We start from the raw sequence: 18,784 nt of genomic DNA on the forward strand, positions 1-18,784 counted from the left end.
TTTCAAGTAGCTCCCATTATGGAGACAGTTTTTTGTTAGAAGTGAGACCCCCATCTATCAGACATTTCTGACATATCCTCTACATATGCTACAGTATATATATTTGAGATGAAAATATCCTTTTAAACTTTACAGAGTGCCCATTCAAGTGAGAAATGTTTTGGAAACTCCTCCGAAGGGTGTATTAAATAGATTTACTAAACATGACAACCCCCTTAATGAATTACTAAAGCAGAGATCCAGAACTTCTCTTTATTGAAGACCATCTGTATACAAAAGGCAAATACCTGATCTTTTTTTATTCTTCGCTTAGTTCCCAGTAGTTTATACTTATTTTATCCATAATTTCTTGTAACAGAGGTCCCCAATTTCCGCACCCATTTTGTAATGAACTTTTGGTGCTTATATAAAGTTTTAATCAGGAAAGGCAGAGCTGAAGTCTAAAGCATGGACATGAGTAGAGCAGCAGAAGAGTACATCATTAACTTATTGGTTGACAGCTAGGCAGGTATTAATAATTATATCCGCATTTAAAATACTATTAAAGAGCTGTAATCAACTAGTCAGCTAATACAGAAGGAAATAAAACAATTTATATGTTTGCTGTAGGAAATCATTTAAAATTAAATTTTAAAGGGTTATTCTCACAATGGCAATATTTTTTTATAAAGCAAACTATCTGCTTGATTGTTAATATACAGTATAAGCCCAAGATAAACTTTCTTTCTTATACCTTTCTGTCTTTTTTCATCTCCTTATACTCCTTTGTGCATCCAGCTACACACAGCTCAATGCATAGTCATATTCTTATCTGCTAAAGCTACATTTCCCAGCAGCACCCTGCTTCTTACTAGTGCTGCAGGCATGCTCTCCCGTGTGCTTCCTAATAAAGATAGATCTCAATGAGGGTATTTTTTGTCAGGGTAATGTGGATGCCATGAATGTGTCTTGGGGATGTTTTATTTGACAGGGTGGTGGTGCTTCTGTTTTTCATGAATCATACAGGATCATTTGGTGCAAGTGCAGATGATATCAAATGCATCTTCAGCAATGCATAGCTGAATTGTGCTGAAACCAACCAACAGCTTCAGTACTACTGGAGGAATAATCCAGTGGTAACAAAGGGTAAAGAGACCCCTGGGGAGAGGTTTGCCTATATGGGTGTGAAAGCTGCAAATCAAAGCAGATTTATAAAGGTTGTATTTGCACACATGATTATTTCTGGATGTGCAGAAAACTAAGACCATGTTATGATTTCTGGAATAACTTTTAAACCAAAAGCTGGGGATCTACTTTACATGTTTAGTGACATGTTAGTGGCATAAATCCCTACTTCATTTTTTTCCCATTTTCTTTCCTTTGAACATGTGAACATTCTCAAGTCACCCACTATCCACAGGTATATACATCAAAAGCAAAAAGTCATCAGTAGCACTAGTCCCCCCCAAAAAAACTCATGAAAGGCCAAAATAATCAACATGTCCTCTATTTCAAAGATGTGGTGGTACCTTGCATACTGATTGTTGCTATGGAGGCTTTCTCTTCTATATGTATTTATAGGATGGAGTCATGAATATAATGCAATTCCTTATATGATAATGTTCATTTGCTAAATGTATTTTTAAAATCTCTTTTAACAATTTGAGTTCCACAAATTCTATCAACTGAAGAACAAAAAGCACATGACAAATATATATTCCATTAGACTTCACCCCTCTTCCCTGTGCACATAGAACATATTGTATATCATAAACACACTTAAAGTCCACAAAATATATCGTAAAAAGCAAGTTTTGTTTAAGGCAAAAAAGCATTAATGGTAAAATAAGAACTCAATAGTTAATAGAAATTATTGCCTGTGACCTCCCATCTAACCATGGTTTTCTTTTATTATCAGTGAACACTGCAATAATTGAAAATTGGAAAACACAATAAGTTCTTGACCCGCAGTAACTTGTTCAGCATGTTTGTGGGGTTTAACTATGCTATAACTCTGAGAGTAGAGTAATGATCTGTGTGCATGAGCCCTATATCTCATGCACAAGTTTACAAGGACATCTCGCTGCAAAAAAACATATATATCAAGGCAGCTTTCTCACCCATATATAATGAACCTCTTGGAACATTATTATTCTTCCTTTAGAGAACATGCGGAGCCAAAAATGCTGCAGAAGCCAATTTAATAGCTATATATTTTGTGCTGATAACATTTCCTTATGAGAAACCTGACCATAAAGTAATATTACTTTTAAGTAACCATATATACTAAGAAAATATCTTTTTTTTTATCACCATTGGTATCCATTATGTTAGCATGCACCACAAATGTACAGTCTCTCTAGGTAAATGTAAGGGACAAGTTTAGTAGCTAATATGTTAATGGGGCTTTCCATGTTATATTTATTAGAACATAGGTGTTGAGGCTATGAGTTTTAGCACTTAATAATATAGAGTATTACATATTCTCCTCCTTTGTGAAACACCACGTGCTTGTTAATGTAGTCTACCTCATAGACTACACAGCCCTCCTATTCTCAAAATGGCTGCAGGTGGAGGAGCATGTGACCAAACCTCTTTTACAATAGTGCCAACAATTTGGGTAATGAAAGATCGCTTTGTTCTCAGCAGAGAAAACATACGAAGTCTCTGACAGTGGCTTGTTCTTCTTTTTCCATTAAATACATATGAATGCTTGGCTGAGCATGCATGTGTATCGGGAGAGTCATGAGACTGATGGCTGACGTATGGGCACCCGTGGCTGAGTTTCATGGGAGTAGCAATAAAGCAGTGGCAGGGGCTTTTAGCCGGACCACAGCTATGTAATATAGCTCCTGACCCCTCTCCACACATGGCACACGCACAATGACATACTTGTACATAAAATTGAGTTAAGGGATTAAAAGGAACCTGACAGCTGATACATGCTGACTGATCTAGGGGGAGCATGCATTAGAAAATGACTGCATGATTTCAGCCACATATGTTCAACTCTGAAATTCTTCAGGGAACTGAGTCACACAGGAAACTAATCGACAGGCAGATCCCTGGCGGCTTCTCCAAGCTCGCTGCCAATGACTTACAGGTCTCTCCTTATACACACATGCAGGTATGGCCTGGCACTCAAAGGCAGTGGGTGGGCAGAAGCCACTAGGGACCCCCTGTCTGACTAGTCTCCTGTGTGGCTCAATCCCCGGCAGCATTTCAGAGTTAAACATACATGGGTGATATTATGTAGCCACGATCTGATACATGCTGCCTGCGGATTGTGCAGCATGTATCAGCTGTCAGCTTTGATATTTTAATTCATTTAGTTTAATCAAGAAACACTAATGAAAGCAACATTATCAATAAATTCTATCTACTTAATGCATTGATTTTTCAACACAGTGGGCTCAACATAGTGTAAACTGTAGATTATCGTAAATTATGGGCTGTGCCGAGAATGTATCAACAGCTGACTAGGCAACGCAATGCATAGCTTATCTTCCTGCTTTTATTACTTGTGATAATGAGTTGCTGATTTTTTTTCTTGCTTAAGAGTTAATGATCTGGTAACTGGTTCAATATGAAGCTCATCAATGTTAGGACCTCACACCTTTGATGAGATAAGTAAAATGTGTCTGGCAGTGAAAAGACATTTTATCTGACAACATTACAGTTATTCCTAAAGAATGGATGTAATATTGATTTCTCACTTTAAGCAACAGATAAACATTGCTTTTTACCTGCATTTATATACCATGTCTAGCAATGCCATAACCGTGTTACATGAGACAAAAACATACCAGCTATCTGCATTATTCAGTCTCATTACACAATAATTAGAAAAAACTAATAACATTTTTATTTTATGTCCTATCAAATGATTCAGAAACAATCTGAGATCCGTAAAAACAATAATTAAAAAATTCTTCATTATAACTATGCTTCATAAATCAACATGTTCCATAGCAAGATTTAACAGTGCTTTAAAGAGAGTAAATGGACTTTCTCTAATTGCATCTCATAATTGTTAATTTCATCATCTTGAGCTTCAGGGTAGAGCCTCTATATAGTAATGTCATCAATTACTTGCAGGGCGCAGACACAGATAAGAATGCACATGGTGAACAAAACAAATCATCAGGAAATTTTACCAATCGTCCCTGTTGGAGGTGATCCTTAGGCTGGATACACAAAGTACACTTCAAGTGGGGTCACTACACATAGTTTTTCTCTGTTTTGGGGATTAGAAACAGGATGAGGTAAAAAAAATGAAAAAAAGTAATATTTAAGCATTTCCTTTCACAAATTAAGATGCTGATTTTTGTGTGTAATACTAAACCTTAAAGGGAACCAGACAGGTGATACATCACAGCCATGTCTGTATGCGTTTCACAGAAAAAAATATTTCTAATTGGGGAACGAGCCACACTATTGACTAGTCATACAAGCAAGTCCCTGGCAGCTTCTCCCAGGCCGGTCCTCACTGACAGTGACTGACAAGTCTCTGCCTAAGTGTTCGTATAGGAAGAGACTTGTCGGTCACTGTCAGTGGACAAGGAGAAGCCCCGGGGTCCGAGCAGTGCAGATGACTAGTCATACAGGTGGGTCCCCTGCAGCTACTTCCGCCTGCTGGCTATTAAAAGTATGTGGCTTTTCAGAAACAAGCATACGTGCCTGTGATCGTACAGTCAGTGGCTAATACATGCTGCCTATGGTTTGTGCAGCATGTATAAGTTGACAGGTTCCCTTTAAAAAGCACAGATGATTCAAAATGAGTAAAAATGGCAGGGTGATACAAGTAGAGTAGATCACCAGGGTACGCTACTCAGATTTCCATCATAATAGAGGCTGCTGCATTTGTACACATTCTCTTTTTTTCTACTGGTCAAACACGATGGATATGTCTTCATTTTAATTATACTAGGTATGTAATTAAAGAGTCATGATTACTATGACTAAAAGTAATCACTATCTGAAATGGATCATGCAATGCACCAAGTGATTCCTTAGAACCAGTAATTGATTACTTTTCAGTGCATTGCTTGCCACTTTAGGGGTTTGTTTAGCGGTTGCAATTACACTGGCTAGTTAAAAGCTTCTAGAACATTGCATGTATGGTCTCATTCATAATAGAATCAAAAGGACTGTCAAAACCTATAAAGTTATTCTGAGCCACGGGATCCATTCATCCCTGTAAGTTTTGACGTGAGGCCTACGTGAATTGGACTGCAGCACGCCCTAAAAATGCTTGAATCAACATCTTGAACCCTTAGTCATGACCATCTATATCAACCATTCCTGAATATTGCTTATTGTAGCATGGAGCATTATCCTGCTGAAAGAGAGCACTGGCATTAGGAAACATCATTAACATGAAGAGGTGAACGTGTCTATAATAGTATTTAAAGGGAACCTGTCACTAGAAAAAACACTATTAACCTGCAGATATGGGGTTAATCTGCAGGTTAATAGCATTACTAACCTGCCTGGCGCATGCACGCAGCCGAACGCTGCGGGGAGAAAATGAACTTTATTCTCCCTGGTAGCGTCCCGGTTTCAGTCACATGGACAGTGCCGGTACGGGTTTAGTCACCGCTCTGAGTATACAGATGCGCCCCCTGCACTGACTTACCCTGGCTCTGCATTAGGGCGGGCTGTCAGTCAGTTCCTGTGCTGAAATAATCTTATAAATGTGTCCCTGCTATGTGCTGTGTAATGGCTGTGTCTGACCTTGCAGGAACATGGTCTTATCATACCACATCTCCTGGACAGGGGAGGAAGCAAAAGATTATCTCAGCACGGGAACATTATTTTAAAGACAATCAATTGTGTAACTTATTATTATTCCAAGATCTATTGATTAAATTGTTGAATAAAATTAACTTTGTTTGAAGGAAAATCCTTTTAAGTCAGTAATACATGCCAAAGTAACATCCACCTAAATGTCAGAATCCATGGTTTTCCAGCAGAACATTCCCCTGAGCATAAACCGGATTCTGCTGCCAAGCTTTCTTCCTCAGATATGGTCCAATTCCATGTCATTGTATCCTTTTTGAGCAGTAGCTATGAGTTAGTAGGGGTATTCTGATTGGTCTGTGGCTCCAAAGCGCCACATAGCGTAAACTGACATTCATTATGTGGAGATGCTTTGACCCATTCATTATTTTAAAATTAGATAGATAAAAGTGTTATATTACAATGATAAACTCAAGATCTGCTACTCTTGCCTACTTCTTACATGGAAATATGACCCATCAAAAGGCCATGAACTAGACATGAAGGTGAATGGTTGCTAAGTTTGAATCTGAAGCTATTCAACCAGTGGCAGATAATACTGGGAGTTGTCTTATCTGGGACATTTCTACCATATTAAGTGATTTTTGGAAGTCCCATACAAAAGAGTAGAGTGAGTCGCACATGTGCAACCAACTATCCATTCCTGATTAAGCAAGTCAGATGCAGGTTTCACATATCCTGAGGATTTTCCATAATGTCCCAGATTGGAATAACTCATTTTTAACTAAGAAATAATCTTCTATTTCATACAGCTATTCGACATATGGTTTACTAATAACTGATCAGCTAAAGCATGTTTGTAAAGTATATTAATTGGGGAAAATTATAAATTTTATCAGAATTAAACCTAGGTTTTGTTACTTTTAGAGAACTCCTGTAACCTGGCACAGTTTCACATTTCAGAACAATGATATATTTGCAGTAATTAGATTTTCAAAAACTTGAAGTGCTAATTAGATCTAATGCACTTTTCCCATGTAGCTTAAAATGAATTTCAGAATTAATGTAATGTGAAGCTGCTACAAAATTCAATATGTTCACAGTTTTCAGACTTAGAAACTAAAGTTACTTTTTCCTTATTGTCTACATTCATTTACTCTGTTGCTTGAGGGTTATGTAATATATTGAAAAGCCCACATAAACCAGAGGGTTAGAGCTTGAAATATAGTAATATCTAATATTACAAAGAGAGCAATAAATCACAGTGGTGGAAGGAAAACATTGCTTGTGATGACTTACATTGTTCTAGAAGTGTGTACTTACATAAATCATCATCAAATCAATGCAATTTTACTGTTGCCAAATGTGTAGCCCAAAGGATGACAGTTATAGCCCAAGATACAGTACATAACCTCATAAGTGCTAAATTATCTGATATGCCCTAGTAAGAAACATGGAGTAAGGCCTATTTCAAAGTTTCTCCTACATGAAGAGTGGACCTTTTTTTCCGATGTGCTGTATCCATTTTTTTCTGTGTTTCAGATTTTACAGCCTTTGTGTCATCTATTTTTCTCATACACTAAAAAAAAGATAGACAGTTTTTTTAAACTTTCTCTCTCATTGGCTTGTTGAAAAATGGACAACACTCTGATGACACATGGCTGGTGTCAGAGTGCTATTTGTTTTTTTCCATTGACCTATTTACTTGAATGGGCAAGTTTGATCCACAAACTGGGTCAAAAATGAGCGATTTTTTTTTTGTGAACATTCTAACATGTCAAAATTTCCAAAGACTATAGTGGATACATTATACGAGAAAAACATGAATATAACATATGTGAGAATAATGGATGTTTGAACGAGAAATGATACATAAAAAATTGTATGAATAAGTCCTTAGTAGCGCCCATAGATTCTATGCTGTGTCACTTCTGATATGACATCAAGATTGACTGGTAATATTTAAGACAAACATCTTGTGACTGATAAAGTGTTGGTGGTATCAATATACTGTCAAGATTTTCATATCAATGCTTGTCTCCACTTGCAAAATGGCAGAAAGCAGTTGTCATAGATGATGCATATAAAAGCATAATTAAAGAGAATGGAGTGAGTTTAGGGGGACATTAGCCGCCAATGTCTTCACACTGACAAATTTCTAAATCCACGAGCCAGAAGAGGACCTATGGCTGGCGCAAACTAGTAGTGCTTTATGTCACATCAATGCCCCATTATGGGTCCTGCCAATGCTAATGCCAGGCTTGTGTACCATACAGATAGAAATCAAATACTGTCATTATCAAAATCACTCATCTCAACTGCAGGAGTGGTCCCAGTATTAACTACTCAACCTATTAATCTAATGTCATCAAATAGCTGTTATTCTAAAGACATTTATGCAAACAATTCTCAGAGAATGCATTATTTCTTTGATGGCTAGAAGTCTATTGTGTTGATTTGTTGTTTCATATTCCCTCAAAGGAAAAAACTGTCTGATAGAATTGATAAGAATTTGTAACATGTTGGAACTCTTGTGATTGTCACACAGCTTTCCACTCCCATAGGTAATGCTTTGCACTGTCTGCTATGTTACATTGGCAAACAAGACCATAAGGACAAACTATCATGCTGCCATCAGTTTGGTACAAATGGGAAAACTACATAAAGCAAAATATTAAGTAGACATATGCAAACCTAAAGTAGTCAAAAACTAAATTTCCTTTTCCATTTCTAACAAATGAATAATAAATGCAAAATATTAAATTGACAAGAATAATCCTTCAGTGATTAGGCCTCGTACACTTCTATAGTTGACATGCAAGAGTTGGTACAAATTTATTCGCTCTTACCATTCCATCAGCCACGATAGTCATTTGTGGCCACTGGATGGGAGAGGGAGTACCACCTCTAACCTTGCAGCATCCGCTATTCTTTTTTATTAGCCAGCTTGGCGCGACATCACATGTGCATCATACCACAGCAATGAGATCACGCCAATCCGGCTAATCAAAAGAAGAGCTGTGGATAAGATATAAGGTGGTACTCCCAATTCTGTCTAGTGGCCACAGACCACTGTCATGGCTGATTAAATGGGACATGCAAAACAAATTATACTATTCTTCTATTTCCAACAGTCTCAAATCTGGTGGGACTGTCCTGATTTTCTGGATACAATCCTGGCATATAGGCTACATGTTCATGAAATCTCAGATATACTCTATCTTGTCAAAGGAGTTAAATTAAACTAAAGTAAAATTACGCTGGCATATGGAGATCAAAAGTGACAGAGAGATATCTATATAATATGGTAATGTGCTTCTGTTTATACAGTGAATGTATTTTTTTAGGGAAATGTGCACCTGCAAGACATCAACTCATCATTCTCAGTGGTAACTGTAATTGTATGAAATAAGCTCATCTAAACATTTGATAAATCATGTGATTTTCGGAAAGTTTCCACTTTAAAAAGTTACAACAATATTAAGAACATTTATAAACTGATACTTTCTTCATAATTATAGCCATGTGTTTCTGTTTGCACACAAAGAATAGTTATTCTGTGGACAATAAACGTAACTTATGAGGATAATGATTTAGATAAGCCCTTCACTTAAATGCAGCTGACCAGCAATACCAGAGACAGCCAATGCGGAGGACTTTATTTTTGTAATCATGTGCATACCTTACATTTATTCCTGTTAAAATCTGAGATTATGCCACTATTAACTCAATGGCTTTTATTTTTGCGGCAACCACTTTTTTTCATTGATAGTCTGCAGTTCAGTTAATTTGGCTGTCTGAAAGCAAATAACCATAAATAGTAAAGGTTATAAAAAAAATGCACTGGGCAATGTTTTTGCCAAGTTTTAAGGTCCCGTTTCTTTGATGATGAGCCATTCACATTCTGCAGTGGACCTCCGTTCATTATTTTAAAACCATCACTGCCTAAAAAAATATATTTAGGTGTCGGACAACTCCTTTTATGATGAGGCCTAATGACCAAACTTTTTTTCATCACCTCATTCCTGAAACCACATTTTTTTATTTTTTTTTTTTATTATGTGTTTTGCTAAATGAGTTGTATTTGTCAGGGTCACCTTTTTGTAATACATATAACTTGCTAACTTTAACTCTTTATTGAGAGAAATAGAAAAAAAAAACAATTCTGCTACTTTTTTTCCTATTTTGTATTTTAATCATTCACACGGAGCACAAACAAAATGTTAACTTTATTCTGCACCTCAATATGAATGCAGCTATACCAAATTCAGGTAGTTGTTTTATGCTTGATATCTTTTGTACATTAAATAAACTATTTGAACAAAAATCACGTTTTTGTGCTACCGTATTCTGAGAGCCATAATTTTGACACTTTTCTTTCAAGGGAACTGTATGAGGGCTTATTTTATGCATGACAATCTGGAATTTTTTAAGCTTCATTGGTACTTAATTCTGAAAAAAAAATTTTTGATAATTTTTTATACACTTTAAGGGATATGGAATTAACAATATTGGTTTTATTGTTCAGGTTGATACAGTAATGACAATACCAGATTCATATAGTTTTTTTTACTACTGAATCACTTAAAGGGGTGGTCCAAAGATCAAATAAATTTTAATAAATACCTATCTATTTAGAGCCATAATCTAAGCTATTTTTGAATATGCTAATGCTCTCTAACTACACTATCTAACTACTATTGTATTTTTGTTCTGTACTTCCTGTGTGATGATGCTTCGTTTGAGTATCCCAGGGCATCCTGGGATACTCAAACGAAGTGTCATTGGGGGCAGAGGCTGCAGTCCCCACCATCTCGATGAAACGAAGCGTCATCAGTGAAGCTCATTTCAGTGGCTGGGCTAGTGCCTGCTCTATCCCTGTGCACTGTCATTGTGCATTGTGCACAATTACAAAATGCTCTCCATGTTGCTGGCTCAGATAAGTAGTAATGAGCCAGCAATAGAGCAGTGCGCACTGTCAGAGAGTGGTGTCAGCGTTGAGAGACTATTATTTAGAATTCAGATAAAGCTTTTGCAAAAAATGTTTGTATTTGTGGGATTATCATCATATATATTTAGAGAAAGTGTATTTTGCTGTAAAGTTTTCATTATTTAAAGATTTGTTGTTCATTGCTGAAACAATTTATTAAGCTTCCATTCACAGGAACTTAATGTCAGCATATAATAGTCTGTTAATGGAATTACCAAATCGATTAGCTTTGATCATTACATCTTTTTTTTCCCCATACAGCTTGGATCATGGAATCCTGTGACTGGACTGAATGGTTCTCTGACAGATAGAAAGCTGGAAAATAACATGCGTGGTGTGGTGCTACGTGTGGCCACAGTGCTGGTAGGAAAGTTTTACATTTTAAGACAATAAGATATAAGCTACACGCCAACATGTGTTGTGCAGCAGAAATTCTCAGAAAAAGTTGCACAACTAAAAAAAATCAGTAACTTGTCTACATTTTGTTGTTGTGTGACTATTTTAGCCCCTTCATGATCCGGCAAACTTCCGCTTTTTCCACATTTGTTTTTTTTTTTTTAACTTACCATGTTCACTATATAGTAACATGAATCTCCAGGTCAGTATGATTACACAGGTATAGCTTGTATTTCTTATTATTTAAGTGGTGAAAAAAAATTCTGAAAGTTGTAAAAAAAAAAAATTAGCTTGGGTCGCCATTTTCAGAGACTTGTAACTTTTTCATTTTCAGGGCTATGGGGCTGTATGAGGGCAAATTTTATGCGCACTGAGCTGACATTTTTACTGATACCATTTTTGAGTAGATACCATGTTTTATTTGCCTCTAATTGAATTTTATTGCAATGTTGCGGAGGTCAAATACTCATATGTCCGGGGTTTCGATTTTTTTTACTTGTTACTCCGTTTATAGATCAGATTCATTTATTTTAAAATTTAATAGATCTGACTTTTATGAATACAACAATACCAAAATATGTGTATTTTTTTAAGTTCCTTATTTTGGGACATAAGGTGAGTGATTTGAATATCTGTTTTTTCATATTTTTAAAAACATTTTTTTTTACTTTTTGATGTATGTGTTACTCCCCTTAGGGAACTTAAAGCTGCGATCTTCTGATCGTATCAGCAATTCTATGTATAGTGAAAATCACCATCTCCTATGAACTCCATGCTGTCCATGTCCTATCTGTGATTTTCACTGACTGACAGACTTTTATTGGTAATTTTGATTTGCGGACACACGGTTCACAAAAAACACGAATGTGAATAGCTTCATAAATCATAATGGGTATGTGTTGAATCCATGAAAAACACAGAAAGTAAACGTCTGTGAAAAAGAAATGTCTGCATGAGGCTTGACCAATAATTGATCTATTTGACCCATATTCTTGTTAAAAAGTGATGTAAAGAAAGATATTGAAAAATAGTTAAGGATGACCAGTTTGGTTTAATCCCAATTCTGCAAAAATTGAGATAACATACTTGTTTTGTCAAATCTATCAAGTTGTAGTATACCAACCTAAAATTTAGAATTTGCATCAATCAACGTGTTGTCATTTTTTGCTAGATGGAGGATCAAGGAGGTGTTGCCTCTCTCCCCTACTTAGTTTTCGCTTTGGCAATTAAATAGAAGGGATAGAACAAAGATTCAAAATCGGTAATTTGTGAATTTTACAAGGAAATTTGATTTGAAGTTATTCTCTGTGATTGAATGTTCCTTATTATACTCTTGGGCCTATAAAGACCCTAAACCATAATAAACATTAGGTTGTAAAAAAACAATAATAATACCCCACTGCTCACCTTGTCCCGCTGTTGCTGGTCCTTGGCGTTTCCTCTTTTCATCTTTTCCCATTGCCTTCATTCTCTTTGACTTTCTTCACTTTAGACCCTGGTTTCCGGCCTGACAAGGCCTCTGACTGACATTACTACACACAATGACAGGCAACAAGATTTGTAACATTGTGACATCTGAAGCCTTATCCAGCCAGAATACCTGGCCTTGTGGAGAAGAGGTAGGAAGAGAATGTGCCCAATGAGAGAAGGGAAAAAGGAGAGGCGCCAAAGACTAGTGTGCTGCATGGGCGACGGGAATGGTGACCAGGGATGTGAATACTCTTTTTTTTTTACTATCGTTTGGCGTTCTACAGTTTGGCATATGGTGACTGCAGCTGGCTGCCATTATGCTGAATTCCCGAGGAGTGAATTGTAAAAAATCCATATTCTGGAGCAAAAGTATTTTTGCAAATTTGAGGGAAAATTAATTTCTACCTTAATAAATTCGCTAATCTCTACAATTGAACCCATAATAATATAATCATGGAGGACAATATGATAAAAGGGCGGTTAAAGAGGAGCCAGGGATGCAGTTAGTTAAGAGGTTGTTGACATGAATCTTGATCTATGGCCCCAAATTACTGACATGGCCACTGGCCGGGTCCTGAAAATTGATCTGCACCATTTTGAATAGATAGGTAGATAGATAGATAAAAAGAAAAAAGCCAGCACCAGAAGTAAAGATTTAAAAAAGACAGAGTAACTTGAGCCATCTCTATGTGATGTTTAGGCTTGTGAGCCTTTTTCAAGAATTTTTTCAAAATGTGCAATGTGAGAATATATAAAGAGTAAGCAGTATGCAGATAATGTGACATGCCTGACATGACATTCTTTGGTTTCAGTAGCGCTTTTTTACATGCCCCCTATTATATAAAGAACTGTTGTATGACCTACCCAATGTTTTTCACACTTGAATAAATCAATAAAGTGATTCACTTTTTTGAACATGTTTTTGGGGAGTGCTGCCTGTCTTTTTCTATTTTATTGAGTGAACATCAGATTTAAGTCCAAGAACTTGCACCCAATATTGCCATTGTTCTAATTTTTTAAGATATATAGATAAAGATCGATATGAGATAAATAGATAAAGATATATAGATAGATAAATGGATAGATAGATAAAGATAAAGATAGATTGATACATAGATAGATAGATAGATAGATAGATAGATAGATAGATATTACCATTGTTATTTTCAACTATTTACATGGATTTATTGAGTATTTAAAAAGTTTATTTGGATTCATAAGTAGTTATTTGTCCACAGGGGCTTTCTTGACAGAAGATGAAATCATATTGTGATTTACAGCTACAGCTCAGCCTGTAAAAACTATTCATGAGAAAAATATCAGTATGACAAGATCACATTGTAAAGGGTGTTTATTATGGTTCAGCCCTCAACTGCAGCTCCTTGTTTATTTTTCTTATTTCCTTACACAATTACTTCTCCTTTCATTTCTTCCCACACACATTAATAGGTTATTGACTATGTGTGGATGAAAAGGATTTTAAAAAGTCACTGCTTAATGAAGACTGCTGAGCCTAGTCAATGCAGTGGAATCAAGCTTCGACTTGCCGATATTAGATCAATGTGGCATTTTCCATGAAATAAAGGTTTCATCAATATGGCTCCATTTCAGAGAGGACAAAAAGTAAATTAGTTTGTTCTATCCACATTGACATTTTTTAGTTAAATATGTATAAGGGCACTTGACATTCAACTACTAAAATAAAATGCTATTCTTAAAAAAGAAAATATGTGCTCACCCTTGATTCACTTTATCCTTTCATGATCAGAGTTTGATTTGGGAAAAAGAAAATTTCAATATCTCTGACACCCTTAACTGATTTGGAATATAGTTCTTTGTGTGTATGTGTCAGCAAAACTGGTGTCTTATCCCAGGCGAGTGACAAGCACAGACAGTCTTTTCATATGCTGCATGAAGAACAGTTCAGTTTTCCACTCCATTATAGCTTTTATATTTAAAGAGGTTTTCCTACTAACAAAGTACAGTTTAGTCTATAAATATTGGAATAATGATAAGTTCCACAATTGGATGTGTTTAAAAAATATTCCTGTGCTGAGATAATCTTATAAATGTGCCCCTGCTGTGTACTGTGTAATGGCTGTATCTGATCATGTACGGAACATGGTCTGATCATACCACATCTCCTGGGCAGGGGAGGAAGGATGGTGAGTAAACAGACGGGACAGCGTGGGATCACAGGTGATTCTTTCTGTGAGGTAAAGCAGCTACCTGGTTTTAAACATATTTTACTTCACAAAAAGAATAATCATGTGTGATCCCATGCTGTCCTGTCTGTATATTCTTGCTTCGTCCCCTGTCCAGGAGATGCAGTATGATCAGAACATGTTCCTGCATGGTCAGACACGGCCATTACACAGTACACAGCAGGGGCACATTTATAAGATTATCTCAGCACAGGAACATTTTTTAAACACATCCAATTGTGGAACTTATTATAATTCCAAAATCTATTTATTAAAATGTACTTTGTTCATGGGACAATCCCTTCAAAGGGTTTAAATAAAATTAGATGAAAAGGTCTGTTTTTATTTGAGGAACAGCATCACTCTTATTAATAAGTGTCTTGTACTGCCCCTCAGTTCAAATCATTGGAATGGGTCTGAGGTTCAATATGAGACGCAACCCATAGAAAGGAATTGCTTTCATTAGAATCCACAACCTAAGCATAGGCAACATGGCTGCTGGTCGAATGAGGCCAAAATTCACCCAAAATGATGGCCAAGTGCAGCATGATTTTATTTCACAATTGAATGGGGCATTGGATGCATGGCCACACACCTCTGTCTGGCACTAATGTAAGAGCTGCAAGGCATTGTGTACTTGGATTATCAGCCATATTGGAGAGGAGGACTCATGTTATGGGCTACGTACGGTACTATAAAGAAAAATAGACGGATGGCTTTTTGTCCGGATGAGAAACTCTGTAGCAATTTCGAAACGCATCCATTTAACCCTTCAGCTGATGCTGTCAATATCGAATACAGCATCTAAATGGTAATTTTAGGTAGGGGAACCCTCTTTAACCCCATCTTTACTTTGTGATAGCATTTGCATAGTGATAATGGTTGACAATTAATATCCTTGAGGTCAACCAACTATGGTAGTCTGTTAGACCCCACCATAAGCAGGTTGTATCTCACCTCCTGTGAATGTAAATTTGAAAGGTCTGCAATACATACAGTACAGACCAAAAGTTTGGACACACCTTCTCATTTAAAGATTTTTCTGCATTTTCATGACTAGGAAAATTGTACATTCACACTGAAGGCATCAAAACTATGAATTAACACATGTGGAATTATATACTTAACAAAAAAGTGTGAAACAATTGAAAATATGTCTTATATTCTTGGTTCTTCAAAGTAGCCACCTTTTGCTTTGATGACTGCTTTGCACACTCTAGGCATTCTCTTGATGAGCTTCAAGAGGTAGTCACCAGAAATGGTCTTCCAACAATCTTGAAGGAGTTCCCAGAGATGCTTAGCACTTGTTGGCCCTTTTGTCTTCACTCTGCGGTCCAGCTCACCCCAAACCATCTCGATTGGGTTCAGGTATCGTGACTGTGGAGGCCAGGTCAACTGGCGTAGCACCCCATCACTCTCCTTCTTGGTCAAATAGCCCTTACACAGCCTGGAGGTGTGTTTGGAGTCATTGTCCTGTAGAAAAATAAATGATGGTCCAACTAAACGCAAACCGGAGGGAATAGCATGCCGCTGCAAGACGCTGTGGTAGCCTTGCTCGTTCAGTATGCCTTCAATTTTGAATAAATCCCCAACATTGTCACTAGCAAAGCACCCCCATACCATCACACCTCCTCCTCCATGCTTCACGGTGGGAACCAGGCATGTAGAGTCCATCTGTTCACCTTTTCTGCGTCGCACAAAGACACGGTGGTTGGAACCAAAGATCTCAAATTTGGACTCATCAGACCAAAGAACAGATTTCCACTGGTCTAATGTCCATTCCTTGTGTTCTTTAGCCCAAACAAGTCTCTTCTGCGTGTTGCCTGTCCTTAGCAGTGGTTTCCTAGCAGCTATTTTACCATGAAGGCCTGCTGCAAAAGTCTCCTCTTAACAGTTATTGAAGAGATGTGTCTGCTGCTAGAACTCTGTGTGGCATTGACCTGGTCTCTAATCTGAGCTGCTGTTAACCTGCGATTTCTGAGGCTGGTGACTCGGATAAACTTATCCTCAGAAGCAGAGGTGACTCTTGGCCTTCCTTTCCTGGGGCGGTGCTCATGTGAGCCAGTTTCTTTGTAGCGCTTGATGGTTTTTGCAACTGCACTTGGGGACACTTTCAAAGTTTTCCCAATTTTTCTCACTAACTGACCTTCATTTCTTAAAGTAATGATGGCCACTCATTTTTCTTTTCTTAGAATTTGTATTATGGCAAGAAAACAGCAGCTAACAGTCTATTCAGTAGGACTATCAGCTGTGTATCCACCAGACTTCTGCACAACAAAACTGATGGTCCCAACCCCATTTATAAGGCAAGAAACCTGACAGGGCACACCTGTGAAGTGAAAACCATTTCCAGTGACTACCACTTGAAGCTCATCAAGAGAATGCCAAGAGTGTGCAAAGCAGTCATCAAAGCAAAAGGTGGCTACTTTGAAGAACCAAGAATATAAGACATATTTTCAGTTGTTTCACACCTTTTTGTTAAGCATATAATTCCACATGTGTTAATTCATAGTTTTGATGCCTTCAGTGTGAATGTACAATTTTCATAGTCAGGAAAATACAGAAAAATCTTTAAATGAGAAGGTGTGTCCAAACTTTTGGTCTGTACTGTATGTGTTGCAAGGTATTAGACCAGAAATCAGACTATTGAAAGTTGAAGTCCCTTACTGGGACTAAGTAAAAAGTATTAAAAGTCCTATAATATTTGTAAAAATATAAAAAAGAAGTACAAAACAAAAACAGAAATACACATAATTGGAATTGCTGCATGTGGGATGACCAGATCTATAAAACTGTCTCATTATTTAACCCATGCAGTGTCCCTTTTTATGCTCTAGCGTCTATGGAAACCCCAGAGCATAATAAGTAAGGTGTAAAAAAGAAAATACTTACATTCATCTTACTGTAAAGGACATATTGATATTCATGCTATGGCAACTCCATTTTGTTTGCTTGCTTCAAAATCATGTTTTTATACTCTTTGCATAACATACATTCTTTCCATCTTTCTTCTTGATTCACAAGCAACTTTCCCACACTAACCTTTTCTCTCATGAACATTCTATGAGACACCCTGCTCCTGTTATCTAGCTAGTCTGAGCCGGGATGTAAAACCTTGTAACTTTCCACCATGTACCGAACTAACGATAATATGACCATATGTGTATTTCCGTAATAATTGTAGTAACATTGGTTGAAGCTTATAGTATGGCTGATGGTGATTGGATATTAATAAACTCAAAACAATATAAAATGCTAAGTAGAAATAAACGGGGTTAGAGATTCTCTGAATCCTCCCATGCAGAGCACTGTCTCCATTTGGTTTTCTGTGGATTGCAATCAACCTTATAACATAATAATTTGACACTTACTTGGTCAACCGTGAAGGGTCATTACTGCCCTCCCTCAACACTACCACTCACCTCTTCTTCGACCTCTCTGCTATCGCCATCACCCGTGCATTCCTCATCAGATTTTCTGACCATTGCAGCCATGAACGCTGAACACTTGGGCCTCTTCACACTAGGCCAGGACCTAAAGCTCTGGTGAGGCCTAAGATGTTTCGGCACAAGTGTGCTAAGGAAACAAAGTCATATTATCTTGCATATGTCGTGACCTTGCACGCGCATGCACAGAACTGTCCCAGCCCTCATCAGAGCTGGAAGACATGGCTTTGCGTGAAGAGACCCAGGAGCAAGGAGGTCATGGCGGCGGTCATTAGATGTGATGGGTGATGGTGAGGAGCAGAGCGGCTTTAGTGGTAAGGTGAGAAACATATTTTTTTTATTTTTTAATCTTTTGATGGGTCTTTACGGATAGCGTCAACCATTTTGCTGAATCCACTTGGAAGCAAATGACACCTTTGGCGAAGTCAGATTTTTTTTAAATATTCAAGTAGAATTTAATTCCATTTGTATGTGTTTGCTCATCTCTGCCTTCTACCCCTTAAAAAAGGGAGCAAGGAAGTTTAACTGTTGAATGAAAAAGCAGTAGGTCTACAGTT

General features: G+C 37.2%; 1 protein-coding gene across 2 annotated transcripts in view; it reads left to right on the forward strand.

Moving 5' to 3' along the window:
• GRID2 (glutamate ionotropic receptor delta type subunit 2) overlaps positions 1 to 18,784 on the forward strand; it is a 1,987,749-nt gene that overhangs the window by 1,404,456 nt on the left and 564,509 nt on the right. For both annotated transcript variants that reach the window (XM_073638161.1, XM_073638172.1), the window contains exon 9: positions 10,973 to 11,074. In XM_073638161.1, the coding sequence (XP_073494262.1) occupies positions 10,973 to 11,074 (102 nt within the window). The remainder of the gene's footprint in view (positions 1 to 10,972; positions 11,075 to 18,784) is intronic.

The sequence above is a fragment of the Phyllobates terribilis genome, unplaced genomic scaffold (genome assembly GCF_046119375.1).
Source record: "Phyllobates terribilis strain yellow unplaced genomic scaffold, ASM4611937v1 Scaffold_1__5_contigs__length_1240528914, whole genome shotgun sequence".
Taxonomy (NCBI): Eukaryota; Metazoa; Chordata; class Amphibia; order Anura; family Dendrobatidae; genus Phyllobates; species Phyllobates terribilis.